The 26,953-nt window shown below is 38.2% G+C and overlaps 1 protein-coding gene and 1 pseudogene across 2 annotated transcripts in view; both read left to right on the plus strand.

Annotated features, from left to right (window-relative positions):
- Positions 1-26,953, plus strand: part of LOC144652484 (uncharacterized) — a 214,025-nt pseudogene that overhangs the window by 180,508 nt on the left and 6,564 nt on the right. Inside the window, exons 10-16 of the transcript XR_013570550.1 lie at positions 12,103-12,192; positions 12,732-12,880; positions 14,502-14,643; positions 16,907-16,958; positions 18,305-18,400; positions 19,004-19,053; positions 20,169-22,543. The product of XR_013570550.1 is annotated as an uncharacterized LOC144652484 (transcript). The remainder of the gene's footprint in view (positions 1-12,102; positions 12,193-12,731; positions 12,881-14,501; positions 14,644-16,906; positions 16,959-18,304; positions 18,401-19,003; positions 19,054-20,168; positions 22,544-26,953) is intronic.
- Positions 15-8,608, plus strand: LOC144652598 (5'-methylthioadenosine/S-adenosylhomocysteine nucleosidase-like). Its single transcript, XM_078512663.1, has 7 exons — positions 15-223; positions 2,934-3,004; positions 3,295-3,377; positions 3,870-3,936; positions 5,812-5,874; positions 6,571-7,249; positions 8,173-8,608. Exons 6-7 carry the CDS (start codon positions 6,601-6,603, stop codon positions 8,562-8,564), a joined length of 1,041 nt encoding a protein of 346 aa, XP_078368789.1. The 5' UTR covers positions 15-223; positions 2,934-3,004; positions 3,295-3,377; positions 3,870-3,936; positions 5,812-5,874; positions 6,571-6,600; the 3' UTR covers positions 8,565-8,608.

Raw genomic sequence — 26,953 nt, forward strand, 5'->3', positions numbered from 1 at the left:
TCTTTGATTGCTGGTTGATTGCATCTGAGCTATGTGCTGCTAGGAAAGTTTCTCGTTTGTTTACTGTCCTTTTGGGTGATAAACAAACTAGCCAAAAGCTCAAATAATCAATCAGTGAGTTATCAAATATGTAACTTACCGTCTTCACGTGTGTTTGGTAATAAGTGTAGCTGTTCTTCCTGCTACAGTGTCAGAATTCAAGAAAGTCAAGATACGAGAGAAGGTAAGCTTTCGTTTTGTTAATCGTGTCGATCGTGTTCTTTCAATGTTTAGTTCACAGAAAGTTCCTTTCTTTTTCTCTGAATTAACAAGCTCTTTTGCCTTGTGTCGTGTCATAGATTACAACTTCGTAGTTTTAAAAGTACATTCCAGAAAATCAGACAACAATTAGCGCTTTCACTTTCGATTCATCTGCATAAAAATGTGCGCAACTTGCATAATTTCTCTTGCAGTATTAATGTGGTGGAATTTGATCGGGTTTATTGTTAGCAGTTGAATTCTGTGTAATACTTTTCGTGTCAATGCTGTCATTGTGCATCGACGAATCAGCAAGCTGTAGTAATTTGATCAAGTAATAGACCTTCTCACGGTTTTGGAAGCCATCTTGACGGGTAGGCAACGCTGTCAGAATTTACAGTGATTGTATGGGAATCCGATGGCAACTGTAAGCCGCCATATGAGTTTTAAAAACCTTTAATTTTCCCATCAGCTTACATTGTTGGCTTGATCAAAGACTACTTGTAAAATGTAATATAAATTTCTCAAAAACAATTTGGCTGAATTTGATTTGCTTGACTGAGCATGGTGTTATCTGCCGTGATCTCAAAATGTTTTTTCTTAGGGCCTGCTCGCACCACGCGAAATTTTGTTTGTTTTAGGGCCTGATTACATGAGCCGGGCTGGCCCGGTTAGCCGGGCTGGCTCGGTTTGCCGAGATCTCGGCACGTCTGTTAAACGCAACAAAAATCAACTTCGCGATTACATGACAACCGGGCCAGCCCGGTTAGCCGAGATCCCGGTATCGCGATGCCAGGATCTCGGCTAGCCGGGCTGAAAATTTTCCATGTAATCGCGTTCACCGGGCCAACCCGGCTAAGCGGGCCAGCATTAAATTTCTCTTCCGAGCACAATATCCGACGAAAAAATCAATGCTACTCCTTCTAAATAAGATGTACAGGTAAAGTAACCCATCCAGCTGCATAAGTGCAAAAATTTAACCACCAAATTGCCGGAAAAAGGCGATCAAGATCATTCGTGCTCTGATCATTCGTGCTGAAACCGGGCTGAAAGTCATCTCGGCAAACCGGGCTCATGTAATACCGGGCTGAAAGTCATCTCAGCAAACCGAGCCAGCCCGGCTCATGTAATCAGGCCCTTAGGGCCTGTTTACAAGCAGGTATGGTAACCCTAGTGCTAGGGTTACCCTAGCAAGAGGGTTACAAGATAGCCCGGGTTTACAAGCAAAAATTCGCAGGTAGGGTAACCCTACTACCCGGGTCAACTTACACCGGTTACGCTTCAGTTAACCTTGTAAATATAGCATGTAACGGGTAATAATCTTAGCGCCAAAACCGATTTTCAACGATTTTCGTTTTAGTTATGCAGTTTATCAGTTCCAGTAAAATCATATTTCAATTTCCAAGCTCATTAACGTCCCAAGCACAATTTTTTTTATAGTTGGAACCCCGGGGGGGGGCACCCTGTATATTTTTGGGTGGGGGTGTGCCGCTGGGAATTTGAAGCCCTTGCCCTATACCAGACCATGTTCAGCTGATTTTTGCAACCCTATACCAGACTAGACACCGTAAATCCCTACCCTATCCCAGACTTGCATTTTTTAGAACTGTATCACTATCAGTGTTTTAATGGAAAACCATCTGTCAACAACGATGCTGCGATGATTTTATTTACGTTTAGGAAAGCCTCTTTCTCTTCTGAGTTTCTATTCCTATTCTGGACTAAATTCGTCATAACACAGATCAGTTTTCCGGCAAATGCTACCCTTTTATAGACCAAAACTTTCTGATTTCGTAACCCTATCCCAGACTAAACTGCTTGAAAACCCTACCCTTCACAGCGGCACATACCTATATAGCTCATATATGGGAGTGCCCCCCCCCGGGGTTGGAACGCGTTTGAAAATACTAAAAACAACAATATTTCAACCAATTTTGAACTTGCGCAAAGCAATTTAGAACTTCAGCCTCGTTTTCATGCTGAGCCACACAGGGCACATTTCAACGCCTCATAGAAACCGTCTGCACGGGTTACAAAAGTGCCGACAACATTTATCGGGTCTCTTAGGCCCTCCACAACACTTTTACACTGGTCGGCAAAAATCTTCACGAAATTCCCACGGAACTTTTTTCAGCGACATTTGCTCCTGGACTATATAGGAGACCCCCAGGCTACAATGTAAACAAATACTGGTATCTGTATAGGAGGCTGAGTTGTCAAGTCTTCAAAATATGTTCATCAAGTTGTTGCTTGTTTATTAAAATGCAATGAGCCCCCAGGTTATGTAATGCATAAACCAAAATAGAAGTGATTTGTAAAGGTTGTATATTATAGAGCTTTAGTCCCACATTATTAAGTCTCTGACAAAACCCAAATTATCATTGTCATTGTCAATTAATTAGTTATCTGTAGCAAGGATCCTAGTCAGCCTCCACAATTTCGGATGCCATCGAAATTGTGTTACTGGATGTGTGTTTAACTATCTTTAACAGTTTTACAATGATCACTTTCGTTTAGGCACTCAGTTGCATAAAATATATACTGAAACTCTTGTATGTAAACAAAACCAAAGGCATGGCTGACTAGGGTCCTTTAATTTTATCAGGCTTGTTGTCGCATAAATTACCCACTACATTGTCTTGCACCAAGCCATTCAACTATGATGTTTTATTTTTATTTTTATTTTTTTATTTCAGTGCAATCAGCCTGCAGGCCTTAAATGCCATCATGTGATTACTCTCAACACAGGACAAGAATGCCTCCATAGGTGAGCGTTAGTTTCTACTTGTTTATTTTTTTATTATTTAGAATAACTACACTTGAGTGTTGTTGATATAGATCCTGGGGGGACAAAATGCAACCCAGTCGACTTTTTTATTGTAGAGTTCAATTTAATGGGGTGCCTATATTATAACTTGCTGACCATTTTAAAGAGGTGGCCATGTTAGAAAGGTGTCTATTTTAAATTGTAGATTGAAGTGTTCATATTGTCGAACTGTCCTTCATTAAAGTGGTACCCATGTTACAGTAGTGTTCAATGGATTGTTTTGTTTGCAGGAAATATTAGTGAAAGGGTCAAGACATCTTGTTTATTCTGCTCCAAATCAAAAGTTGGAGAAAGATGTTTTCAAAAAGAATGGGTGAGTCTTTAAGTATAAAGTGTTATTACTTCATTGTAAAAAAAAGGGGGGAAGCCTCGAGCCAACTGGCCCATACTGCCAGAGCTTATCCCGGTTTTGATAGCATTAAGCAGCTAGGAATATTTTTACTCCTCCCTGAATGGGATGCTAGTCCATCGCAGGGTACCCCCCCCCCCCCAGCATTATGTCGCCGGTACCCATTTATACACCTGGGTGGAGAGAGGCACTAAGAGAGTAAAGTGTCTTGCCCAAGAACACAACACAATGACCCCAGCCAGGCTTTGAACCCGGACCGCTCGATCTGGAGTCCGTCGCACTAACCATTAGGCCACCGCGCCTCGCTACTTCATTGTACAGATTTAAAGTGACTTTCAATTGAAGACAGTTATTCCAAAAATGTTATATTTGCTTAAGTAGAAGCAAGACATCTTTTTGACTTTTTTATTATCTAATTAAGATTTTATTGAAATATTGTAAATATATATGCCGCAGAAATGAACATGTGTTGGACATGATGCTTTGAATCACTGTGGTAGTGGCTGCTTCTGAGGAAAGCGAGGTAGAGTGTTGAAAAAATTATGGCCATTGCTGTGAAGCATGTATGGTTGCAATTGGCTACTTCTAAAAATCAAGTGAAAAAAAAAATTAAGAAATTAGTCTTACAGTACCATTTAAAAATAAATTATTGGTTTGTGCTTCAGCATGCACTATCCAGTTATGGTGCACACCGTAAGTTTGGAGAGCACGAAAGAAGTGTAAAAATTGCTCAAGGCAATAAGCCGAGAGCAACTCTAGCTTCTTCAGTGCTCTCCAAACTTCCCAAGTGCACCATAACTCAATAGTGCACAGCTAAAAGCATGAACTAATTGTTTTAATTTATAACATTGCTGGTGGAAATTTTCTGGTGAAGCGATTCACTTATGCTATCAGGGTGCACTGTTGGATAATGGTTCTCAAATATGTGTACTTAATTTGATTGCACCATGGCTCTGCTCTATGTATACATGTAGTACGTGATTTACCATTAGTTGCACCTAGTGTAAGCAAGTGATGCCAATTCATGTTCTAAATCCTACTGTAATTGGGTATGTTGCATGATAGGCTGTCAAAATTCAAAGTTTGAAGGAATAGTATGTCACACACTGTTTTGCGTGACAATAACAAAAGTTACAAATTGTATTTTATAGCTGTCAACTTTATCTGGAGTCAAATTTGGTCGACCTTAATTCTTTTATGTATTAACAATTTTTTTTTAAGATTTTCATGAGACTTACATACCAAGCTGACACAGCCAGACTATGTTGCACAACATGTTTACAGGACATAGTGAAGCAAATAAATCATTAAAGCTTTTCTGATAACTTAATGACTGAAGGTTTTAATCTGTGCCAGATATAAAAAAAGCTTTATATTTGTGGCCACAGATAAAATTTATATTATAAAAAATTATCACCAGTTCAACTTTATGATCACTCATGTTTAAGCCTTGGTCTGTCATTGTGTGGTTCCAGGAAATTTCCATACAGTTACTCCTCAAAAAGAAGGGATTGGAAATTCCTATATATTAATTCCTTGATATATTTCCTATATATGAAGCTTTTTTGGAATTTCCGAATGGGTTGAGGGGTCTTAGGAAAAATCCCTTCCGTTGGGGAGGTATGGATAATTTATGGAACTTCACATTCTTTCAAACTTTTTTTTGAAAGCCAGTAATGCAATGTTTGATACCCAATTAGGGATATAGAATGCTCAGTCCGAGACTTTGCGAGATGGCGAGAGCTTGTTTTAAAATTCGAGAGTGAGACTTAATGGTTAAAACAATTTCTGAGCCAAAGACTTGTATATATGTCAAATAATCCAAGCCTGAGACTCATAAAGCTTCATAATCTTAGCTAACCTTCATATTTCAAAGAGTTTCAGCCATATTTCCAAGACCAAGAATTAATAAATCAAAACATAAAAACACAAGAAATCAAATGGATTGAAGTCCTCATTGTGCATTTTCTTGATCGCTTTCCAATTTTTTGTTACAACTCGCTTGGTGTGTCCTTTGTAACAGATTGGCTCAGTTTAACTATTAGATGAGCAAAAAAGTTTTCAATTCAGTAAAGTTCAGCTTTTAGAGGATGCCCCTTTGTATTACACGTAATAACAAACGTTAGCAAAGTTCTGAGACTCCTAGACAGAGAATTTAAAAATTCAAGATTCCAAGACCCTAGGTTATAAATATTCAAATAAATATGAGATTTAATGACCTCCTTTGAAAAGACCCGAGATTTCGAGACTTTCCTGAAACACTAACACTAATTTAAGAGACCATTCTGTACCTCTCCATTGCAAGCTCACTCTAAGAAGTGTTTGCTGGAAATTATACTCAGCTAGTAATTAACTTCATGTAGCATAATTTTGACATTTTTCCCATGTTATATTTTAGTGGTATATATGTTATGCAAGAGCAATGACACTGAGGTGAATGTTTACCTTAACCGAGAGCAAGGTAATTAATATTGTCCATTAAATCTCAACCAGTGACAATATACTGTACCATAACATTAACAGACATGCTGGCTAATGTAAATTAAATTAGAGAGAAGCCATAGGCGCAATGTACAGTTGCAGTACTAAGGATAACCATGGTCTCACTTGGAAGTAAACTGATTCTTGTATTGTTCTTTTTTCCCCAGAGAATATCTTCTTTCTTTTCTAAAATAACTGATTTCCTTTGTATAATATTATGTAACAGGTCAAAATTAGCTTTAGCTATTTTTTTCCAACCTAGGTTATTTTTTAATAATACTAGGTTAATAAGTAGAAAATTAAAATTAAACTACCTTCCCTCCCTCACTGTCTCAGTGAACCTTCTTCCTTCATCCTTACTTACCCTCCCCTACCATCTGCTATTATCCCCCCAAGGTACTGTATCATCTACCGGTAATTTTTGTTACCTTTTTACTAACCTGCACTTTTAGGATGTAATCTAGACCTCCAGATTTGCTGTCCATTCCCCTTATCCACTTTGCCACATAGGAAACGCTGGCCGATGGGTAAACCACTATTTTTAAAAATATATGACTCCAATCCAAACCCTTACCCTAATAATAACCCTAAATTTTCCCTTCGTTGAAAAAATAACCTATGTTAAAAAAATTAACCCAAATTTAAATTTGACGAGTAACATATACTTTTATTGTAGGGACATCTTTAACAGATCCCATTTGTTACAATGTCAGCACCTGGAAATAACAGGGGTAGCAGTTCAATGGATGATGATGGTCACCCGCCAACTCTCAGTATTAAGCTACCAAAAATGAGCGATCTTCCAAAGAAGTCAAAACCTTGGAACGATGACCATCTCCCAGTAGATGTTATGTTATTGACTGTGGAGGATTGTGAGTTCTTGGCATCTTATTATTACCTGAGAAATCCATTTAAAAGTTATCACAAATCCCTTGGTTTTGTTTACTTTGGAAGCATGGGTGATGAGGAAAAGCCATTGAAAGTTGCTTTGATGAGATCCTCAGATCCTGGTGGCTCTCAAACTGCTGTTAAAAATGCTGTGACCCTCCTGAGACCCAAGGTTGTTTATTCTTCTGGCTTTTGCAGTGGTTTGAATCGTGAAAAAGCCAAGTTAGGAGATGTGGTCATATCCTCTAAGCTTACAACAGATGCCTACAGAACCCCAGTGAACAGAGATATTGGCAATATCATCAAATCTGCTGCTGATGGCTGGGATGCGCCTTTAGAAAACCCAGAAGCACGAGATATCAAAGTACACTGTGATGGTGAGATTTTGAGTTGTGCCGATCGAGATAGTGCTGAGCGCCAGCGTAGATTACACCCTGATGCAGTTGCACTAGAAATGGAAGGAAAAGGTGAGATAATTAAGACATCAACTTGAGTACTTTTAATAAGCAAAAAATTATCAGGCAAAAGAGCAGCGTATTATTGCAGTACTCGTGGCATTTTGGTGACCTAATTGTTAGAGGACTCAAACCAGCTGGACCGCTTGATCTAGAGTCTAGCACCCTAACCATTAAAGGGGTATTAAATGGTCTTTGCGAGTACAGTGTATTTCTTTGTGAGCACGAGCATTTACCAAAGTTAGCCTTGAAAGCAACGCACACTTTTCAAAAACTACCTCCACTAAAAACCGAGCATGCGAGCACTTGTAAATTTATGCGAGCATAAGCAGACAAGCAGCCACTAAAATTTTGCGAGCATTTCTAGCAGAAGCTTAATTTTGCAAGCACTGCAAAATTTTGATAAATCATTCATGACCCCTCATTAAGTCACCAAAACTCTTTTACTTTAATATGCACACATAATTACATTTCTATGATTTTACAAAATTAATGCATGCATTGCCCATATATGGTCAGAATGTTGTTGTTATCCATCATCGATACATGAGAGGTATCCTGTGATATATGTAGGTTTCCAAATGCAAAGCCTGCATAGTAGTGGTTGGCCCTTCACTACTTCTCAGAAGCATAGGCCATCAACAGTCTCTCGTCATAGCTTCCTGTGTTAGAGAGGGATGCACAGGACAGGAATGTGCTGCATAATCACAGTTTTTTCTAGCTATAGAATGTGTTTCGGTGGCAAACTGTTGAATAATCTTGCAGAATATCCTCTGATTGTAGCCAACTCAGCTCACAGCCTTGTCGGCTAAGTATCAGGGGATATTCTGTGCAATTTAGCAGGATAACTTGTTATGCAATTGTTTCCTTTTTAAACCTGGTAATTACTATCTTAAAGTTTATTGTTAATTTTGTTTTCTTTTATTCCCAATCAGGCATTTATTTAGCTGCCCATGATTTGAAAATGGAGTGGGTCATTGTTAAAGGTGTTTCAAGTTTTGCAGTCAATGGCAGTACATCAACAGATGAGTCATGGAAGACCTTTGCTTGCTGTATGGCAGCCTCTGTCATTTCTAATATGCTGAGTGATTCTGTTATTTTTGAAGACTGGCCTCACTATGGAGGTATGAAACAGTCTTTGCCTCACAAATTCCAGGCAGTTTCAAGCAGTTTTTATGTCTTCTTTATGCAGGTGTTTTATGTCTTCAGAGTAGGAATAGAACTTGAAGCAGTAGAGTCACGAGTACATCAACATTCTACATTTGATGTGAAGTGTTCTGATGTAATAAGTTTGGATAAATTTGGAAAATATAATTATATCAATTAATATGAATTAAAAAATTTGGTGTCATCTCATCAATGATCTAATATAAAATTCCGAACATAAGTCCCCCCCCCCCACCCAACATGGAACATGGGACTTTTCTGATAATAATTATAATTCAGATATAATTATAATTCCTTATTTTGTAAACCTTGTTTTGTATTAAACATTGTTAGAGAATATGCAGAGACCTGCAATGTTTGTTTTGCAGCTGCTGCAAGACTTGTTCAGTTAGGTGAATAAGTGCTGGTTTTGGCAAATCTTCGTCGAAGCACTTGAATAGTTTCCGAAATATTTCATCCAAGCGAGTGCTCTGTAAGCAATTGCGCATACAAATTCGTCATGTTGCTTAGCAACTTCTGGTAAGAAAACCGCGGGCTCAGTCACTTCTGGGAGAAGTGATGTCCCCATCAACTGGCACTTGTTCCCCTGACTGTGTTATTGGATTCACATCGTCATGTCTAGAGAATTTGAAAATCTTAGACACAGTGTCTCATCAAAATAGTAACCCAAAGAGTTTTGATACACAAATTTCCATCAGAAAAAAGCCCACATGAAAGGGAAGCTGGGAAAATATAAATATAAACCCACGGGCTTATTTTGCAAAAATGTAATGGAAATTGAGATAACTGAGAAATTTGTAAACCTCAGACTTTGTAACAGTACCTCACAGCTGACACTCAGGACTGCCCCTTCCGTTTCCATATTAACAGCTTTGTTTGTTCAAAAAGGAAGCACAATTTGACAGAAATGTTTTTCTCCTTTCAGAGGAAGAGACTTCAGTCATTCCAACAAAGAAAAAACCACCATTTTCAACTTCTCGGGATCCTAAACGAATGAAGCTCATGAATTCAGACTTTCCAGGTAAAAAACAGTCAAGAATTTTTAAATGAATAAATAAAATATAATTTCTGCATGTCCCAGGAAGCTTTCGAAGAAATAATTTTGTGGCACAAAAAATGGAAGGACATGACTTGAAAAGAGTAAAGTAAGAAAGTGGTGGAAACGTTCGATGGCAAGTAATCCTAGGGAAATAATTTTTTTTATCAGTCATTGTCATATGTCCTCAAGTCCGGCGTCTTATAATTAATGAAGAGAGGGGGAACTTCCCACTTTACATAAGACCTGGAGTTAATGTTGGATCTGTCTTGTCAAATCATATATACCGTTCTATTTCCCTTGCAAACTCTTCATTTATTAACAGGGTCGTAGCTAGCAAGAGGCAAGATGAGGCACTTGCCTCGTCTAGATTTTAACCCAAAATTAAAAAAAATAACACTGAAGAATGCTTAGGTGGGAAAATAACTCCCAGTTAAGAACAAGATTGATTTTTCTAAAGAAATAAAAAAAATGTTGAAAAACCTGTTTCAGAGCTTCTGGATTTTTGAATTTTCTAGGGGCAGACCCTCCTAGCAAGATCTTGCCTCGTCTATGGTGAAAATCTGGCTATGGCCCTGTTATTAATAGCTCATCAAGCTGCTATAATCGTTCCAATTTTGTAGTTTAATTTTCCAAATATATTAGGACTTATTTCAAATAAAAATCTCATGATGACATCTTCACTTGAGGGAAAGGTCAGTTCCTGTTACAGTACATGTACATGTATGTATTTGAAATGATGATGATGTTTCTTTCAAAAAATTTCACAAAATATTCACTTTTTATTATCACTGCTCCTAAACCAAATTGTGGCGACCTTTTACTGTAAATAAATGATGTTGTTTTGATACATACAGCACACTTATGGAATCATATTTCAGGCACTGTTTGCATGGAGGCGGTTTCATTTGTAGCCTCATCGAAATCGATGCGGTTACGCCTTTCGTTTACACGGCGCCGATCGAGACGCAACTGAAACCGGCTTATTGTGACCAACATGGTTTTTACTTTTCATTGTCACTGCTCATTAACCAAATTGTGGCGACATTTTCTGTAAATAAATGATGTTGTTTTGATACATATAGTACACTATTGAAATTACATTTCAGGCACTGTTTGCATGGATGCGGTTTCATTTGTAACCTCATCGAAATCGATGCGGTTATGTCTTTCGTTTACACGGCGCCGATCGAGACGCAACTGAAACCGGATCGTTTTGAAAACACTCTCAAAAGTGGAGCATTTCAAAACGATACGGTTTCATTGGTCGTGTAAACGGCAAAACCGCATCGATTTGAAAACGGTCAAGTGTTTTGCCACAAATTGACTGGATCGCGAAGAGTAAACATGACGAACCTTGCACAGAGTGCAACGCTTGCATATACACTCACATTTGAAAACACTTGGAAAATGGTAGGATATGTTTCATGTAAACACTTCGAAACCGTGTCGTTTTCGATACAGTTTCGAGGTCATGAAATCGTGTTGATTAATAACCGCGTCCATGTAAACAATGCCTCAAGCTTTCTCCAGCTTATTATTATTATTCATTTAGTATTTTAATTTATTTACTTTGTTAATTTAGTATTATTAAAGGCACCTACTGTATATTACTAGTAGTAATCAGAGATTAGGGGAGTGCATTCGACGTATCTGAAAGGTAAGGTAAGCAGGCAGTGGCAAAAAACCGACATGGTCGGCCTACTAGTAGTATGCCTTATGTCAAAGTTAGTTTCCATGCTTATACCTCACTAAACGCGAGGAGGATAAGTGTGAGAAAGATTGTGCGACGAGCCAAAATGAATGAAATATTATTTACACAAAAATAATTATTTATTTCACTTGACCTGTTATCGTTTGGCACAAACGAGATTTAAACTTCCACAAACTTCGAATTCTGAAAATAGTTTTACTTTGATTTAAAATCCCACAAAGTACTTAAAAATACAGACCATTCACACAGTAATCCACTACACGCATATTACATTCACACAACGATTTCCTCGTCAAAACGTCTAGTGTTTCTAGGAAGGACGGTATATCACAAATTCAAAGAAGTGATAAAACAATTTCGATCCGTATTATACCCACTCTCGATGCATTCAATTCTAACAATTTGTAGTTTTGTGCAACATATAATTGGAGGAAAATACGCTGGTTTACCTACGAACGAACTCCGTACGAAACTACGCATCGACTTATTCGATTTCCACTCTTTTTACGACGTTCGGTGGCTGAAGACAACTCTGCTACCTTGGATGATAACCTTCTAATGTTCTCCATGACATTTTTGCCAAAATTACAATTTTGGGAACATGTTTTTAACCCTTTTTTTCAAGCAAAATAATGTTTCTAAGCTCCGTTTGGGACGCCATCTTGTTTTGCATAAAATCGAGGCCATCTGTGGCTACCAGTTTCCCAGCCAAGATTTGCCCCTGCAAAAATCAATCGGGGCGGCCAATTTGGAGTCCATACACATGCGTGCGCATTACGGCTCGATTCATTCCGCATAACAGTGCACAGGCCTACCAACTCAAAAGACACAGGACGCAAAACAGAATTAGGCTTGCGCTCTCCTTCGTCGAACGCAATAATTATAAGGCACCTGTTGTCCAATAAAGACCCATGCTTTCTATCAATTTAACAAGGTTCTTTCTTGCAGACATTTCAGCAGCAGAGGGGATCGCGAGTGCAAAGAAAGATTTGCCATGTTCAAGTGACCATCCAGATGCTGAACAAAGCAGGATTGCAGGTAATATTTTTAGGGGCAATAGCGTTAGACTAGCTAAGTAATCACCCCCAAGAGTAAACTTGGAAAATTTAAAAAGCAATACCCTCGTGAAAGGAATATGAAGGTGCCAGAGGCTTGAGAAGAAATTTGCATAAACGAGGCTTGGGGACCATGACATTTTGCATAAAGGCCCATACACATGAGTGGTTTTGTTCCTGGTGCAATCTGCAGGAGCTTGCTCCCTATTATGGTACATACCCAGTGTACAAGGAGCATTTACAAGTTTGCTTCATTTGCCCTGGGATCTTGCCTGGGGGATCTTGCTACCAAATATTTAACCAGTTAACATACAACATGTAGAAAGTTATTACTTGAGATGGCATTTTTACGAGTGCTATAGATGCAATTCAAAGAAAAATAATTTTACTTAAAAATCTGATTTCACACAAGTGCAAAGTGCTTCAGGTGAAATTAAATGTGAATTCGGGAAACATCAGCCGATGCATTCCTTCAACTTGGTGCGTTAAATTAGTCTTAATATTTTTCTCTGTTTGCTGCAGCCCAACCGACTGAGCAAGATCTGGAGGACATGATTAAACAGGAGCTGGATCAATATGAAGAGCATTATAGTTGGTTGGAGTTGGTCAAGCTGGACTACAATTCCTTCCGACGTATGATGAAAGAAGTACAAACAGACCAGCAACGAAGGGTTCGTCTCATAATAATTTGAATTTGGATTTGCGAGCAGGAAGTTTTTTTGTAACAATTAAACGCCTGTTGCCCTTGATTGATCTTGGGGTTTACAATTCCTGCTCTATGATGATCCTTTTCCATCACATACAGTTGATGGCTGTTTGCAATTATAAGTTTGCATATTTGATGTAGCATGGCGTATCATTTTGAAACATGTTCCGCAACAGGGGACTAAATGAGGAGTCCTGAAGGCAACCATATTCCATCTTTTTCCATTCACTCATTGTGCTGACGGGTTTAACTCTATAAATTTTTTACTATTGTCGTAAAATTGCATGAGTTTGAGCGATTTTCCTCCAAGACCGTATCCTTCCAACTTCTTTAATGTAAGTGGCTTAGAGTCAAGCAAATGCCCTGTTCGTGTCTGTTTTCTGTTGACAGCAGGCTTCCAATCTTTGACAAATTTTAATAAGCAGCACAGGCGGCTCAAACTCGTGATGAGAGGAGTTGAAATAATTAACACTATAGTAATAATTGGAAATAAAGGGAGTGCTTTCGATAGGGTGGGGTGATAAGGAGGGGGCAGGGAAAGCTGGAGGTAAAGAGGTGGAAAGTATGTTATTATGTTTTCACAATTTGAGTTCTGTTTGTGATGCGCAAACTACAAAGAAAAGTCCATGCAGAAAATGTATGACATTGCTCAAACTGATGAAACCTGATCTGCTTGTACCAACCCATCTGTCTAAAGCATAAGAGCCGAAGAATAAAGCCTTTTGATTGTACCAAGCAAAGGTCTTTAATGAATCCAAACAGAGTACAATGTATATCTGTAACTGCTTTTTGGTTCCTTACTTAATAAAATACAATAGATGTGTTGAAAGAAATTTGCTAAAAAGAGAAAACTGCTAAAAATATTTGAAATAAGCGAAGGCAAATGAACGAAGGAAGCACAGTCAAAAGTACATGGATTACCACCCCTAAGCCTGTTTTCTTTTCACCGCTGTTGTTGTGTAAGTGAGGAACAAAACTACCAGTTCCCGTCGTGAGGCCGCGAAGAAGCTCATCACACAACTTTCCACGAACGGCCACTATTTTAATAACTTTCGGTGACTGTCAATTTAAGCGAGTTATGCCATTTCGGGTGTTGTTACCTCGGTTCTCAGGCCGATCCGAGGCGTTCTAAGCGAGTTATGCCATTTCGGGTTTCCACTGCTAACCTGAAATGGCATAACTCGCTTAAATCGCCTCGGACCGACATGAGAACCGAGGTAACAACAGACATAACAACAAGAAATTGAGGTAGGTTGATTTTATTGTCAAAATATCATTTTATTTATAGCTATAAATTCAAAAGTGTTTTCTCCCCATACAAACCTTAATAAATACGAACCGTTGTAACACAACACCTCCATATGCCACCAGGCAAGAGTCACGTTTCACATATTTCAAAAGAGTATCCACTTCTGAGCTTGGGCCGCCTGTGTTTGCAGCTGCGTAGACCCAAATTGTCTGTGACAAAAAAATGCCAGGTGATCTAGAGTAAAATTATATCACATGCACTGTTCTGATCAATTAGCTATGGGTATAAAAACATGTACAAAGTAATTGAGATAACATTTTTATTTCTTCTCCTTCAGCAAATGAATCTATTTGTCTCACGGTTTCAAGACCACTTTCCTGTATCGTATCGGTGTGATGGCTGTGGTGTTACACTGTCGGGCAGACGATACCGCTGCCTTAACTGCTTTGATGTTGACTTCTGCTACGACTGTTACATGGGTGAGTGGTTGTTGTGATTTGCAGCTTAATGACTGCAGGGGGTTATTTCATCCTTTCTTTACAGGAAAAGTCCTCTTCAACTATAATAGCACGAGTCAAATCAGTTTTTATGCTTACAACACGTGACAGTTGCCTTAAACTTAACCTTAACCATCCTTCACTTGACTTCAATGTCAAGTGACTTAAGATTGTGAGTTACATGTAAGTTCCTGAAGTTATAATTGAAGGTTTTTTTGGCCATGACATTGAGCTAGTGTTTGGTATAAGTTTTATCTTAGAGACAAACTAATATCTTATAAATATTTAAAGCAGAATTTAAAAGCATCACAGAAGTGAATAGCTGTGGTTTATATTATTCTGTATCAGACTTAACTGATGTGTTACTGACCGTGATCATCTTATTAGAGTCTGTGTTTATAATTATAGTTGATGTCTTCTGAGAAAGATTTTATTTTAGAATACAAAAAAGCCTAATTTTCCCAGCCAACAGGAGTCCAAAGCATGGCCGTGACTCTGGCAACCCCAACCCTCCCCGCCTGATCCGTTGACTTTTAGATTGCCCATGTTATTTCTCATAAGACAATGCAATTTACAGAAACTCATACTTACCTCAGCGTGGTTTGGCCAAGACCATGCTTGTTTCCCTCCTAAGTTTGTTTTTCTGTCGGGCGTGTTAGTAGTTAAATGTATTTACGTTCGGCGGATCTAAACTGTAAGTGACAGTGACAGAGAATGTAAATAGTTTCTTATTATTAAATATTGGTATGAACGCACGTGAGCCGTTATGGCGTTAATTGACTCTATTGTTGTAACGTATATAAGGGCTGATCGTTGTGATGTATTCATCTCAGCTCTCGAACTTTTCAACTTTTATTTTATACACTTTTGTTACATTTCAGATTTGTACTTTACCTTTAACCCCCAAAGGTTCATGCGCCTGCATTTGGTTGGGGAGTACGTTCCCATTTTCCCCACTGGGTTTTTGGGTTTTCGTACCAGGCGGCGTATAGGTTTGAAGACCGAGTAGTGTTTCAGTTTTGTACGTTTGAACAATGTACTTGATGAGGACGGCATTAAATACTCGGACTCATAGTTCGAGCTGCACACCCATTTCGTCTGTTTGATAGTCTCAAATATAAATGAGAAATAACAAAATTAACATGTTTTATGTTTTACAGAGCGTTTCACAAAACTTTTGACAAGCGGTTTGCGAAGTTCGTTTGAAACTTCCGAAGTTCGCCGCGAACTTGGGAATTTCATTACGTAGTTGTCAATCAAATTGCGACGAACTTCGAAACGAAGTTGCGAATTTCACGTGCAGCTAAGTTCGCAAGATGAGAAGTTCGAGTTGCTTTCAAGTACGTCTTCTTTCTATTTTCGATTGAAATGCCACAATAGAAAGAAAATTAATTGTCATAGACTGAAGTCAAAAACGAACGAAACTTCTCGGTGGTAAAAATACGTAAACAACTTACCTTGCGCATTTCCACCTTCGACTGCAGTTCTCCGCTGGTTTTAGTTTCACAAATATTTCTTCGCTCTGCAGTCTTTAATACCTCGAATCAATTGGGAGCGGTGATTCTTCCTGCAGCAAATCAACTTGATACATCAGCGAGTGTTTTGCATCGTAAGGTAAGCTTAGTTTCTTTGAAAACATCATATCGACTTGATCCGAAGTGAGACGTTTCAGCTGAAGTCTACTTGTAAATAATTCCGTTCGCTGAGAGTAATTCAAACATTAGCTGCTATGTTTTTCGTCCTTTTTGCCCCTAAACACAGCAATACAATTCGGCAAGTCTGCCATTACAATCGAAAATAGACGGAAGACTAATAGTCTATTTTACAGTTGTCTGCTCAGTGACCTGGCCTTTGAATGGAAGTGAGGCTGGAGGTGACCTTGTTTTGATACAGACCTCACTGCTTTTGTTGTGTTAATCATGTTGTTTTGATGCAAACTTGTTTGCATTTACATAATAAAGCAGAGAGGTTTGTATCAATGCAAGGTCACCTCCAGCCTCACTACCATTCAAAGGCCAGGTCACTTGGCAGGCAACTGTAAAATGGACTATTCGAACTTCGCAATTTGCAAACTTCGTCGCACGTGAAATTCGCAACTTCGTTTCGAAGTTCGCAATTTGATTGACAACTACGTAATGAAATTCCCAAGTTCGCGGCGAACTTCGGAAGTTTCAAACGAACTTCGCAAACCGCTTGTCAAAAGTTTTGTGAAACACTCTGTAAATTGATTTTTTTTATCCTATAGCCAGAGTAAAACCAGAAGGCCACACAGAAAATCACGATGTTATTGAAATGAGGTTGGTGTTGAAATTCACAGTTTTTTAGTTATTTTGTTTGCACAGCCCAATTTGGTGTCTTTAAAATCCGTAAATGGCCCACCAATTGCACCATATTTTTTGTGTAAAGTCGTAAATTGTTTTTGACTGTTTTCTATGTTAAAAATCTGACTTGTGTGAAAGTTCACTAAGATGTTTCATACACAATAACGTCTTTAGACAAATATATTGCAGAGCATTTGAATAATTAGCCATGTGATAAGACACACAAACCAGGCAGCCTAGTGGTAAAAATACACATTGATGACATCTGCATCCTGTTGTTCCAAGAATGAATAGGCTACGCAACATAATGAATAATTGGTTTTGTCAGCACATATCCACTGGATAGTATTATTTATCCAGTGCATTTCATTCTTTGAACAACCAAGCTCTGGTGATTAAAGTAACAATTGAAGAGACTAATAGAAAAAGAACTGAACAGTGATTAAGTGGCATGTTTGAAAAAGATCAAGGCTACTATAAAGCTTTTGGGATTGACGTAGTTTAAAAGAAATAGTGTGTCTGGAAGTCTCATGTACTTTAAACTCAAAAACTGGCTTCAAGACAACTGATAATAATTTTTATTTCAATGAATTGGTTATTTCTCTACACAAATGTTGATATCTTGATCACACCCCTTAATAGCGATTTTGTGTTTCAGTACAAACTGACAAATTCTGGTCTGGAAGGTCGCGATCAAAAGCAATCAGAGCCATGTCAGGGTTTGACAATCTTCAATAGCAAAATATATTCGAGGAAATCGAACAATTTCTTTTTTGGTTGATTGCAACTCTTTTAAAGTTGCGTCCATCATCCAAAATGTGTTGTGAAAATAGGATGGGAAGTCCTCACTCCCCTTTCATTCAAATGCTACTCCTGGGAAACCTAAGAGATGCAACTCTTAGGCATGTGTCTTTTAATTTGGTTAAAGCGGTGATTTGTCCATTTTTTTTTATATTCACTGTAAATTTGATGCTCCTTACAATGCACTTGTGGTGGTTACATATCAGACGCGACATGGAATTCCTCAAGGCTCTCATTTTGGGGAAAGAAGGCAAAGCTGTCAGATTGTGTTGTAAAACTCAGTTTTTCATGAAGTTCTGTTGGCTTATGAGTGATCGAAAGTTTGACAATATAATATTCAGATATTGCTGGCTGGGGTAAAGGAAATTTTATTGATTAATAGCTTAATTACTATTTTTTTTATACTAGTTTTACTTGTACTGAAAAGAGTCAAATTTTAGAACTGCTTGCTGTGAAATGGGTATTCTGTCATTACTTGGACTTTCAAGCTCTAATGATGTGTTTATTGTTCCATTGTTCAGGTTTAAGTGTGGTGTTTGTAAAGGTTTCATACTTGGGACCCGTTTTTGCTGCTACGAGTGCCAGCACTCCTTTTTGTGCATTGTTTGTCAATCAAGGTAAAATGCATTTTCCTTAGAATAGCGGTAGATTACCATCTTTATTACCTTTCTTAGTTTTTTAAACTAAGAGTTGAGTTACCTGCCCGCTGATTAAAATTTAATTTCTCTTCACGCACAAAGACCTTTTAAACTGCGTCAAATTTGAAACAGTAAGCCAGTTGATAAATGGATTAGCTATAGGAGGTAGTTTTTCTTCTCTTCCGATAAGACCCGTTCAACTGCCGCAACGACTATCCACAAAAAAAATAACTGTGTATGAATGGTATACAATGCTACTGTTTAACAGATGTGAACAGGCTATACGTTCATGTATGTACACAATAACTGTTAACAAATATAGAATAGGTGGGTGGGAATTTCGGTATAATCATGGACAGCAACAAAGCACCAGCCTGCATAAGATGTCACGTGACCTCTTCCCTCATCAGACACATGCTCCTGTGGTGCGTGAGAAAAGCATTTTCCACTAATTTGTTTCCTCAAACACTACAGGGCTAACTTTTCTGTTTTCAAATACGCTGAATGAAGACGCCATTCCTAAACTTTAGATAAAGATCTCCAAAGGAAAAATTGTAAATTAACCCACCATCTTAATTTTAGGCACCCTGCTGCCCACAAAGTGACGAAATTTCCAATTGAGATTAAGAAAGGTGAGAGAGGCAGAGTGGTAAACGATGTGGATAGAATGTAGTGTAATTTATCAGTCTTTTCCTCAATACAATTTTGTCACAACTGCAAACACTAAGATCGAAGCAACAAACGTCCGAAATAAAAGTGATACCGTAAAGTTCCGTGTATAAGCTGCACCGCCGATTTGGAAGCTCAAATTTCGAAAAAACGCTTAAGACAACAAGTTAAGTTTAAAGTTCAAGTGAAGCTCTATTGGTAAACAAAAGGGGAAACAATCATGGTTTCAAAACACGGCACGGTGGTTGTCGCAAAGTTTAATATTAATTTAGTCTTAATTTGTTTACAAGGTGGACAAGTAAGTAACGGCAGTCTCAGAGTCTACGCTTGATTATGACATAGTTTTCCAAAAAGACTAAAAGATTATACGCCTGTAAGAATTTTCTGTCAGTCAGTGTAAGAGGCTAGAGATCTTGACCTTTTCTTTAAAACTCTTTGCGAGCACGAACCAGCTTAATTTGCTTGTCTGGCCTGAACTTGACTAAGGCTCTGTTTACAAGGAGGTAGGGTAACCCTAGTGCCAAGGGTTACCCTTGCACTTGGACGTTCACTTCTTTTTCAACGACGTGTTTGCAAGGAAGCTAGGGTTACTCTGGTGCTAGGTTAACCCTAGCACCCAGCTACTTTAGGGTTATCTTAGCGCTAAGGTAACCCTAGCATCCACAGAATTTGGGATTTAGAAATTTGAAATCTGATTGACTGGAACGGAAATTGCGAAAAAGCGGAAATCAGCTTTAACATTAAGTTTACTATCCGTTGCATTGGTTCATTTACAAAGTTAACTAAAGCATAACCTGTGTAAGTTATCCCGGACAGTAGGGGTACTCTACCTGAAAATTTTTGCTTAAAACCCCAGGCTATCTTTGACCCTCTTGCTAGGGTTACCCTTGCAGTAGGGCTACCCTATCGACTTGTAAACAGGGCCTAACGTTAAGCTAAAAGACTTACACCCCATGCATTATAACTTATTTATCAAGTTGGTCAGGTCTTCGAGGTAATTACGCAGTTAGGTGTCTGGTGAAAGGAACTGGGCCCAAGTGCTTTAAATTTATACTCATTTCTGTTTTATGTTTTACAGAACCGTTCGTGGAGGAGTGTCAAAAACAGCTTCAGTCTCATTACAACACCTTCAGTAAGGTCAAAATCGTCCCGTGGAACCCAAGCTCGGCTGTTCACATAAATGAGATATACACACAGTTATCATGGGTAAGGGATGACAGGAAGCCCAGTGGAGTTACACAAGAGGAACTTGAAGACTACACCGACATGTTCAAGGGTAATAAGCATCATCCCAACCCTAGGCGTATTTTAGTCTTTGGCCGGCCAGGCATTGGAAAAAGTACTTTTTCCAAAAAAACTGCTTTTGACTGGTCGCAACAGGAAAAAAGAATCCTAATGAAGTTTGATCTTGTGCTCCTGATTAAACTACGAGATGTCTGTAATTTGAAGAATATCCGTGATGTTTTAAAGGCTTCTAAACTACTGTCTGTTGACGGCGTGATTTCAGTTGATGTCTTTAATTACATCCGTGATAATCAAGAAAAGGTGTTACTTATTTTGGATGGCTATGATGAATACAGCTGTGCTGGAGAACAATCACCAGTCCGTGACATCTGGGAGGGCACATTACTGAGAGACTGTCACGTCATCATGACAACACGGCATTTGAAAGTTGACGAATTAAGATGCCCCAGCCATGTTCAGTTTGAAATTAATGGATTTAAAAGCGAAGATCAAGTCAAAGTGTTTGCAAGAAAGTTTCTCAGAGATAAAGATGATGTTGACGAGTTTGTTAACGATTTGAGAGAAAAAGATCTCAAAGTCATGGCGGAAATACCTCTTCTCCTGCTGATGCTGTGTTTACTCTGGAAGGGAAAACATCATAGAGGGCTGCCAAAATCACGGGCCGGCATTTACACAGGTTTTATTCAAACTTTGTTGGACCACCTGATCGAAAAAGATGCAGATGCAAAGCAATTTAGAAAAGTAGATGACTACAAAGAAGAGCTCTGTAAATTAGGCAAGCTTGCCTTTGATGCCCTTTTGCAAGACTGTCTTTCTTTTCACATCAGTGAACTGCCCGACGTCATTTTAAGTACGAAATTAATTGAAGTCGGGTTGTTTCATGTTCTGAATGTTGCAAGTTTGACTCCCGAGAAAGCTGTTGTTTTCATTCACAAATCTTTACAGGAGTTCCTTGCCGCCTTTTATCTCAAGGAGGAGTTGTTAAATGAACAAAGTACAAGCTGTCTCTCCAAAGTCGACTCATTTGAAAAGATCCTCAAAATGGTTGAAGTTCTCAAATTTGCTTGTGAGCTGTCCGCAAAAGCTGCATGCGCTGTTCTGCATCATCTGGGGACGGTAGGAAAGAATGAAGGTCTGACAGAGTACAACTTCACTGAGACACCTTGTATTGACGATTTGTCAGAACAACAAAGACAGTTCTTAACTCTTATTTCACACAGCGTTTTTTGCTGTGCAGCCGAGAAGAGACGAGATCTCTACTCCATGTTTCTGTCTTACGTTGGAGGTGTTTTATTAATTGATTCAGACCAGCTGCATAGTGTTGCCAACGAACACTTGCTGAAATCGGCCAAGGTGCCAGAGTTTATTTTCTTCTCTAATTCCTTTTATAATGACAAGCATCCAGAACAAAGTTATCATGGCTTGATCACTTTAGTGGAAAATGTAAATGCAGTTGTTGTCAGCTGTTCAGGCGAATTAGAAAAAGCCTCGGATTTTCTAAAAAGGTATCCATACCGTCCAGTAAGTGACTTTTTCCTGAAGAAGGAAGGGACGAAAATGAACATTTATATGACTATGATCAGGAAAACCAACAACTCCACTTTCCTCAATGAAATGCTAAAGGAGCTCATTTCATCACCAGAGTCTACTCAGAAGAAGCCAGTTGGTGACCAGTCAAATGAACAAGACAACAGAACCGCTTTGTGTCTGACTGACAACAATAATAGCACGACTGATACACCTCCACATTGCTTGTCCCGTGTCAGGAATATTTATATTGATGATATAGAAAGCCAAGAGATGGAGACGCTCGTTGAGGTTTTACGTTTTGTGACTTCTCCACAAGCGATACAGATTTTTGGTAAAGCAGGTGCTCCTGAGATGTCAGAGACCCCCACAGAGACCCTGGTCTCGCGTATTAACTTTACAAACAGACTTGAGTCCTTAGCACTTCCATATATCAATTTGACAGCCCAGGCTGCTGCTGTCATTGCCAGATCTCTGTACCAGGCTCCTAACTTGCGTTGGCTCAACTTGTCATTTAACCCTCTTGGTGAAGGAGTAAGTGATCTCACACGACATCTCAGCAGTGTTCCTCACCTGAAGTACCTGGGGCTTAAATATGTTAAGATGACAAAGAAACAAGTAAATGATTTGACTGAAGCTGTACGTCAGAGCAACATTTCCACCTTGGTGTCATCTTACCACGTAAGTTTTGTGATTTTTGTTGCTATTTGTTTCGACTGGTTGCCTTTATACTGAATACTGCTGAGCTCTTGATTTCCTGATTTATTTCCGTTGTTTTGACGAACAAACGCGAGATTTCGTTTGACAATAAGTCCGTTCAAATTATTTTTGTTAGTGAAAATTCAAACTCACAAAACCTTCATTTGACATGTAATAGCGGGATACAATATCTATTTAAGTTTCACTGCTAACATTGTTGTGGCTCTGATTTAAACATATTTGTTTTGCTTGTTCAGTGCTTTGCAGCTCTGCTTGTCTGACACTCAATTTCGCGTTTCGGCGTTTTTAATTCTCTGTGGCATGCAATGTCGTTAGAGATAAAGGTCTTGCATTTTTTCATCCAGAAACAACATGTCGTGAGAGAGTTTATATTTCAACTCTCAAGTGAATTATATTTACTTTCTGGCAGTTGCTTTTTGTACGGTGCTTAAATACAGTGTCTTAAACGGAATACTGACTCGTGGGATACAGTTACGTTTGTTGCTTTTTGTGCCTGTCTTTTCCTGTTGGATTCATAGTGACTACAATTCATTAATGATAATTAGACAATATATATGGTCAGTGTTTGCGAAAAGCAGCTCACAGGCGCGAAACAGCAGTGCAAAGTGACCCAAAGTGAAATACCATTTCAAAGCAAATCACATGGTGGAAATGTTTGGCTTTTCGGATGCAAATAAATTCATGGGAAAGGACTATTCAGGGAAAAGGTACGAGTTCTGACGTTCTTAAAAGACAAACCGACAAGAGTGTGTGCTTTATACTTTGTAAAAATCAGTCATTTTGTAAAGTTTTCAATTAATAAATCAATTTTGAATTAAGAAACGAAAGAACCCATTTAAAAGAAACTTGTTTACGTCAGAAAAACCTTGTTTTGATAAGCTATGGAAATTTTATTCATGCTCGTTATTTCAAATAACACTCAAATCCATGTGAACGATATTAAAAGATTTTCTGTTCAAAATGCGATACAAGATAAAATCTGATGCTGAATTAAATCATTTATTACTGCAGTATACTGAGCTTAGAAAGTGTGACAATTCTTTTTTTAAATTGTGTCCTTTGTGATTTCCAGGTAGGCGGATGTAGTTGAACAGCCAATTCTTTAATGTTTGTGAAATAGAAATTTGAAGAAATTTATCACCCTCATTTTAGTGACTGTTTAAGCTTCACTGAAAGTCCCTTAGCTAATAGTCAGCGGAAGATCTATTGTTCTATTAGACCAAGAAAAAGTATGTTTCTCGACTCTCCCGCTTCATTTTTGGGGGGCCGCTTCTCTTTTTTTAATGTTTGTTATTGGGAAAGTTGGAACGAGCAAAAAACAACAGGCGCTACTCCTCAATTGAGTACAAAGAAAATTTTGTTTGTCTTTTATTTGGCCTAACATAAAAGAATATATTTGTGGAAAACCGAAAGGTTCCCCGAAAAAAAAAAAACCGCAAATCTAAGATTTAAAGATATTGCTTGCATACTGTTTTTACTGAAGAGAGTTTTTGAACGAAAACACCTTTCACTTCTTAAACTAAAAAAAATTAACAAATCGACCACATTTTTCTATGGTCTACACTCTTATAGACCATAGAAATGAAGTCAGAAAATGTTCAAAACTCAAGTGGAACCACGAGCCGTAGGCGAGTGGTTTCACTGCAAAGTTTTGGACATTTTATGGCGTCATTTCTATGGTCTATAAGAGTGTAGACCATGGAAAAATGTGGTCGATTTGTTTTATACTATAACAAACTAGAACAAATATTATCAATAGCGATGCCTGGCCGTGAAGAAACTTTGCCGGTGGTTCGTAAAGATTCCGGCCCGACGCGTAAAAAAGACAATGATACAAAAGAAGATGAACAAGAATTCAAAGAATAACAATTTTAATTACCTTTTCCTCTCTCGTTGAGTGTGTGCCTATCGCTTGAAGCGAGCAAGATTATTTTTCTTTCTGAAGATCTTGTAAGCGCTCGTTCACTGAACATCGACAGTTCGCTGTCGGTTCGCTAGCACCGTTCTTCCCAGTTAGTCCAAAAATTCAAAAGCCTGGTCAATTTTCTTTCGACAGATCACCTGAGTAGAACTCCAATCCTGAACTTCGAAAACAAATGCGTACTTGATTCAAACAAAACATGCACGATGAAATTCGCTTTCATTCTTGGAGGCCAAACTTTTTCTTTGAGCCCTCGCGTGTGCGTGGCGTGATCTGACGTCACTTTCATGGTCTATACTCTCATCGACCATAATTTTTGTCCAATCAACGCGCGAGAATTCTCTCGGTTATGGTATAATCAAAACTTGACCAGAAATTACATTTTTTTTTTTTTTAATAATGACATGTTTTATTGAAATTAACATTTACAGACATTAACAATATTAACATAAAAACAAAACATACAAATAGTTACATCATCGACGAGAACGAAAAATATTAATAATAATAATAAAAAAAAAATACACGGTAACATAGGAATTAGAGGAATAAATTACAATTGTACATGTAGCTAACTAAACCAAAAATACATATGACGGAAGTGACTATACTGTAAATTACCATGAAATATTTACAAGAAAGAAAACAATAAATAATATAGTATGAGGTAATGCAGTGGGGAGGAACATTTTGATGGTGAAAAGTTATACCTGTTAAGAGCTGACTAATAAATTTTCCAGTCTATATTTAAACTTGATTTTACTGTTAAAGTCTGGAAGGATACGTGCTTCTTCATTTAATTTCTTGATATTTATATAACGACGCATAAATAAGAGGATGTAATTAAATTTTTTGAGTAGAAAGGACGGAGGGTTAGGAATTCCAAATAAAAGCTCGTCAGTTGTTGGTAAGGTCGTTGTAATGTTGTGCCGGAGTGGAATTTTGTGTTCTCGCCTTTGATAACAAAAAATTTGGAATGGCAGAAATTACTTGATAAAACTGTAGAAAGTTAGTTTTATTTAAGCTAAATTTATTCCGAAAGCTGCTATAAGAAAGAAAGCTTCCATCCTCACATAGGAGATCTCTGATCACTCGTACTCCTTTCGAATACCACTCTCTATTAAAGAACGGTTTTCCTCCGATTAAAATGTCCTTGTTGTTATACAACACTTGGTCACGCCAAGAATTGTTGGAATAAAGCGATGTGAGTTCACTGAAAAATTTAAGCGCGTCTTTATAGAAATTCGGAAGATCATCTAGGAAATCGACACTGTAGTTGCAATTTAGTAAAAGCTTTAAGCCTCCACGTTTATTGAAACAATGGTCAGGAACCACTTTCCAGTGTTGGTGACCGGAACGGATGAGACTAGGGATCCATGCTAAGCGCAGAGATTTCACAAATGTTTCAACATCGACCATGCGAAGTCCTCCTCTGTCATAATCTTGGTACAAGCCCACTCGTTTAATTTTATCCTTTTTATTTTTCCACAAAAAACGGAATATTCGTCCTTTTACATTATCTATAACCCCCCAGGGACATCTACATTCGCAGCGGAATAGACGAGTGATGATATTCCCAGTGCTTTTATTATTAAAACCTTTCCAAATAACGTCAAGTCTCTTGATCTCCACATATCCAAATTCGCTTGAAGTTTCTGTGTCTTTAGATTGAAGTTAAAGTTGTCATTACCTTTTTTATCATATGATAGAAATATTCCTAAGAACCTCGTAGGGCAGTGGACCCACTTAAGATTTAGCGGCTTTTCACGCTTATTGGCCCATTTGCCAAGCCACATGGCTTTTGTCTTTTCGATGTTAAGTTTAAGACCAGAGATCTCACCAAACTGCTTAACAACAGCTAGTGCTGCTTCTACCGATGCCACATCTGCACAAAATAGGTTGGTATCATCTGCAAATTGACTTAACTTGATCTCATTATTAAAGAGAACGATTCCTTTTACACTGTCGTCTTGACGAATTTTGTTGGACATTAATTCTGCCGTTAAAATAAAAAGAAAAGGCGATAAAGGACAGCCCTGTCTCACTCCCGAAGAAGGCTTAAACCAATTTGTGGCAAAGCCGTTATTGAGGACTGCAGTTTCTACATTAGTGTAAAATATTTCAATCCACTTTCTTAAATGTGTTCCAAAGTTATACCTCCTTAGGATGTATTGCACCAATGGCCATTCCAAAGTATCAAACGCCCTGCGAAAGTCTAGAGACAACAAGATTCCAGTGCTTTGGTCTTTTTCCGTTTGTTCCAAAAGATCACTTATAAGCCTAATATTTTCTCCAATATACCTCTCCTTAACAAATCCCGTTTGATCAGAATGTATCAGACTGGGTAACACAGGTTCAATTCTCTTCGCTATTGCTTTCGACGCTATTTTATAGTCCACATTGAGAAGTGTAATCATAATGGGTCTCCAATTTTTTAAAGTCAGTAACGA

The sequence above is a fragment of the Oculina patagonica genome, chromosome 4, assembly GCF_052425735.1.
Source record: "Oculina patagonica isolate OP01 chromosome 4, crgOcupat, whole genome shotgun sequence".
NCBI classification, from domain to species: Eukaryota; Metazoa; Cnidaria; class Anthozoa; order Scleractinia; family Oculinidae; genus Oculina; species Oculina patagonica.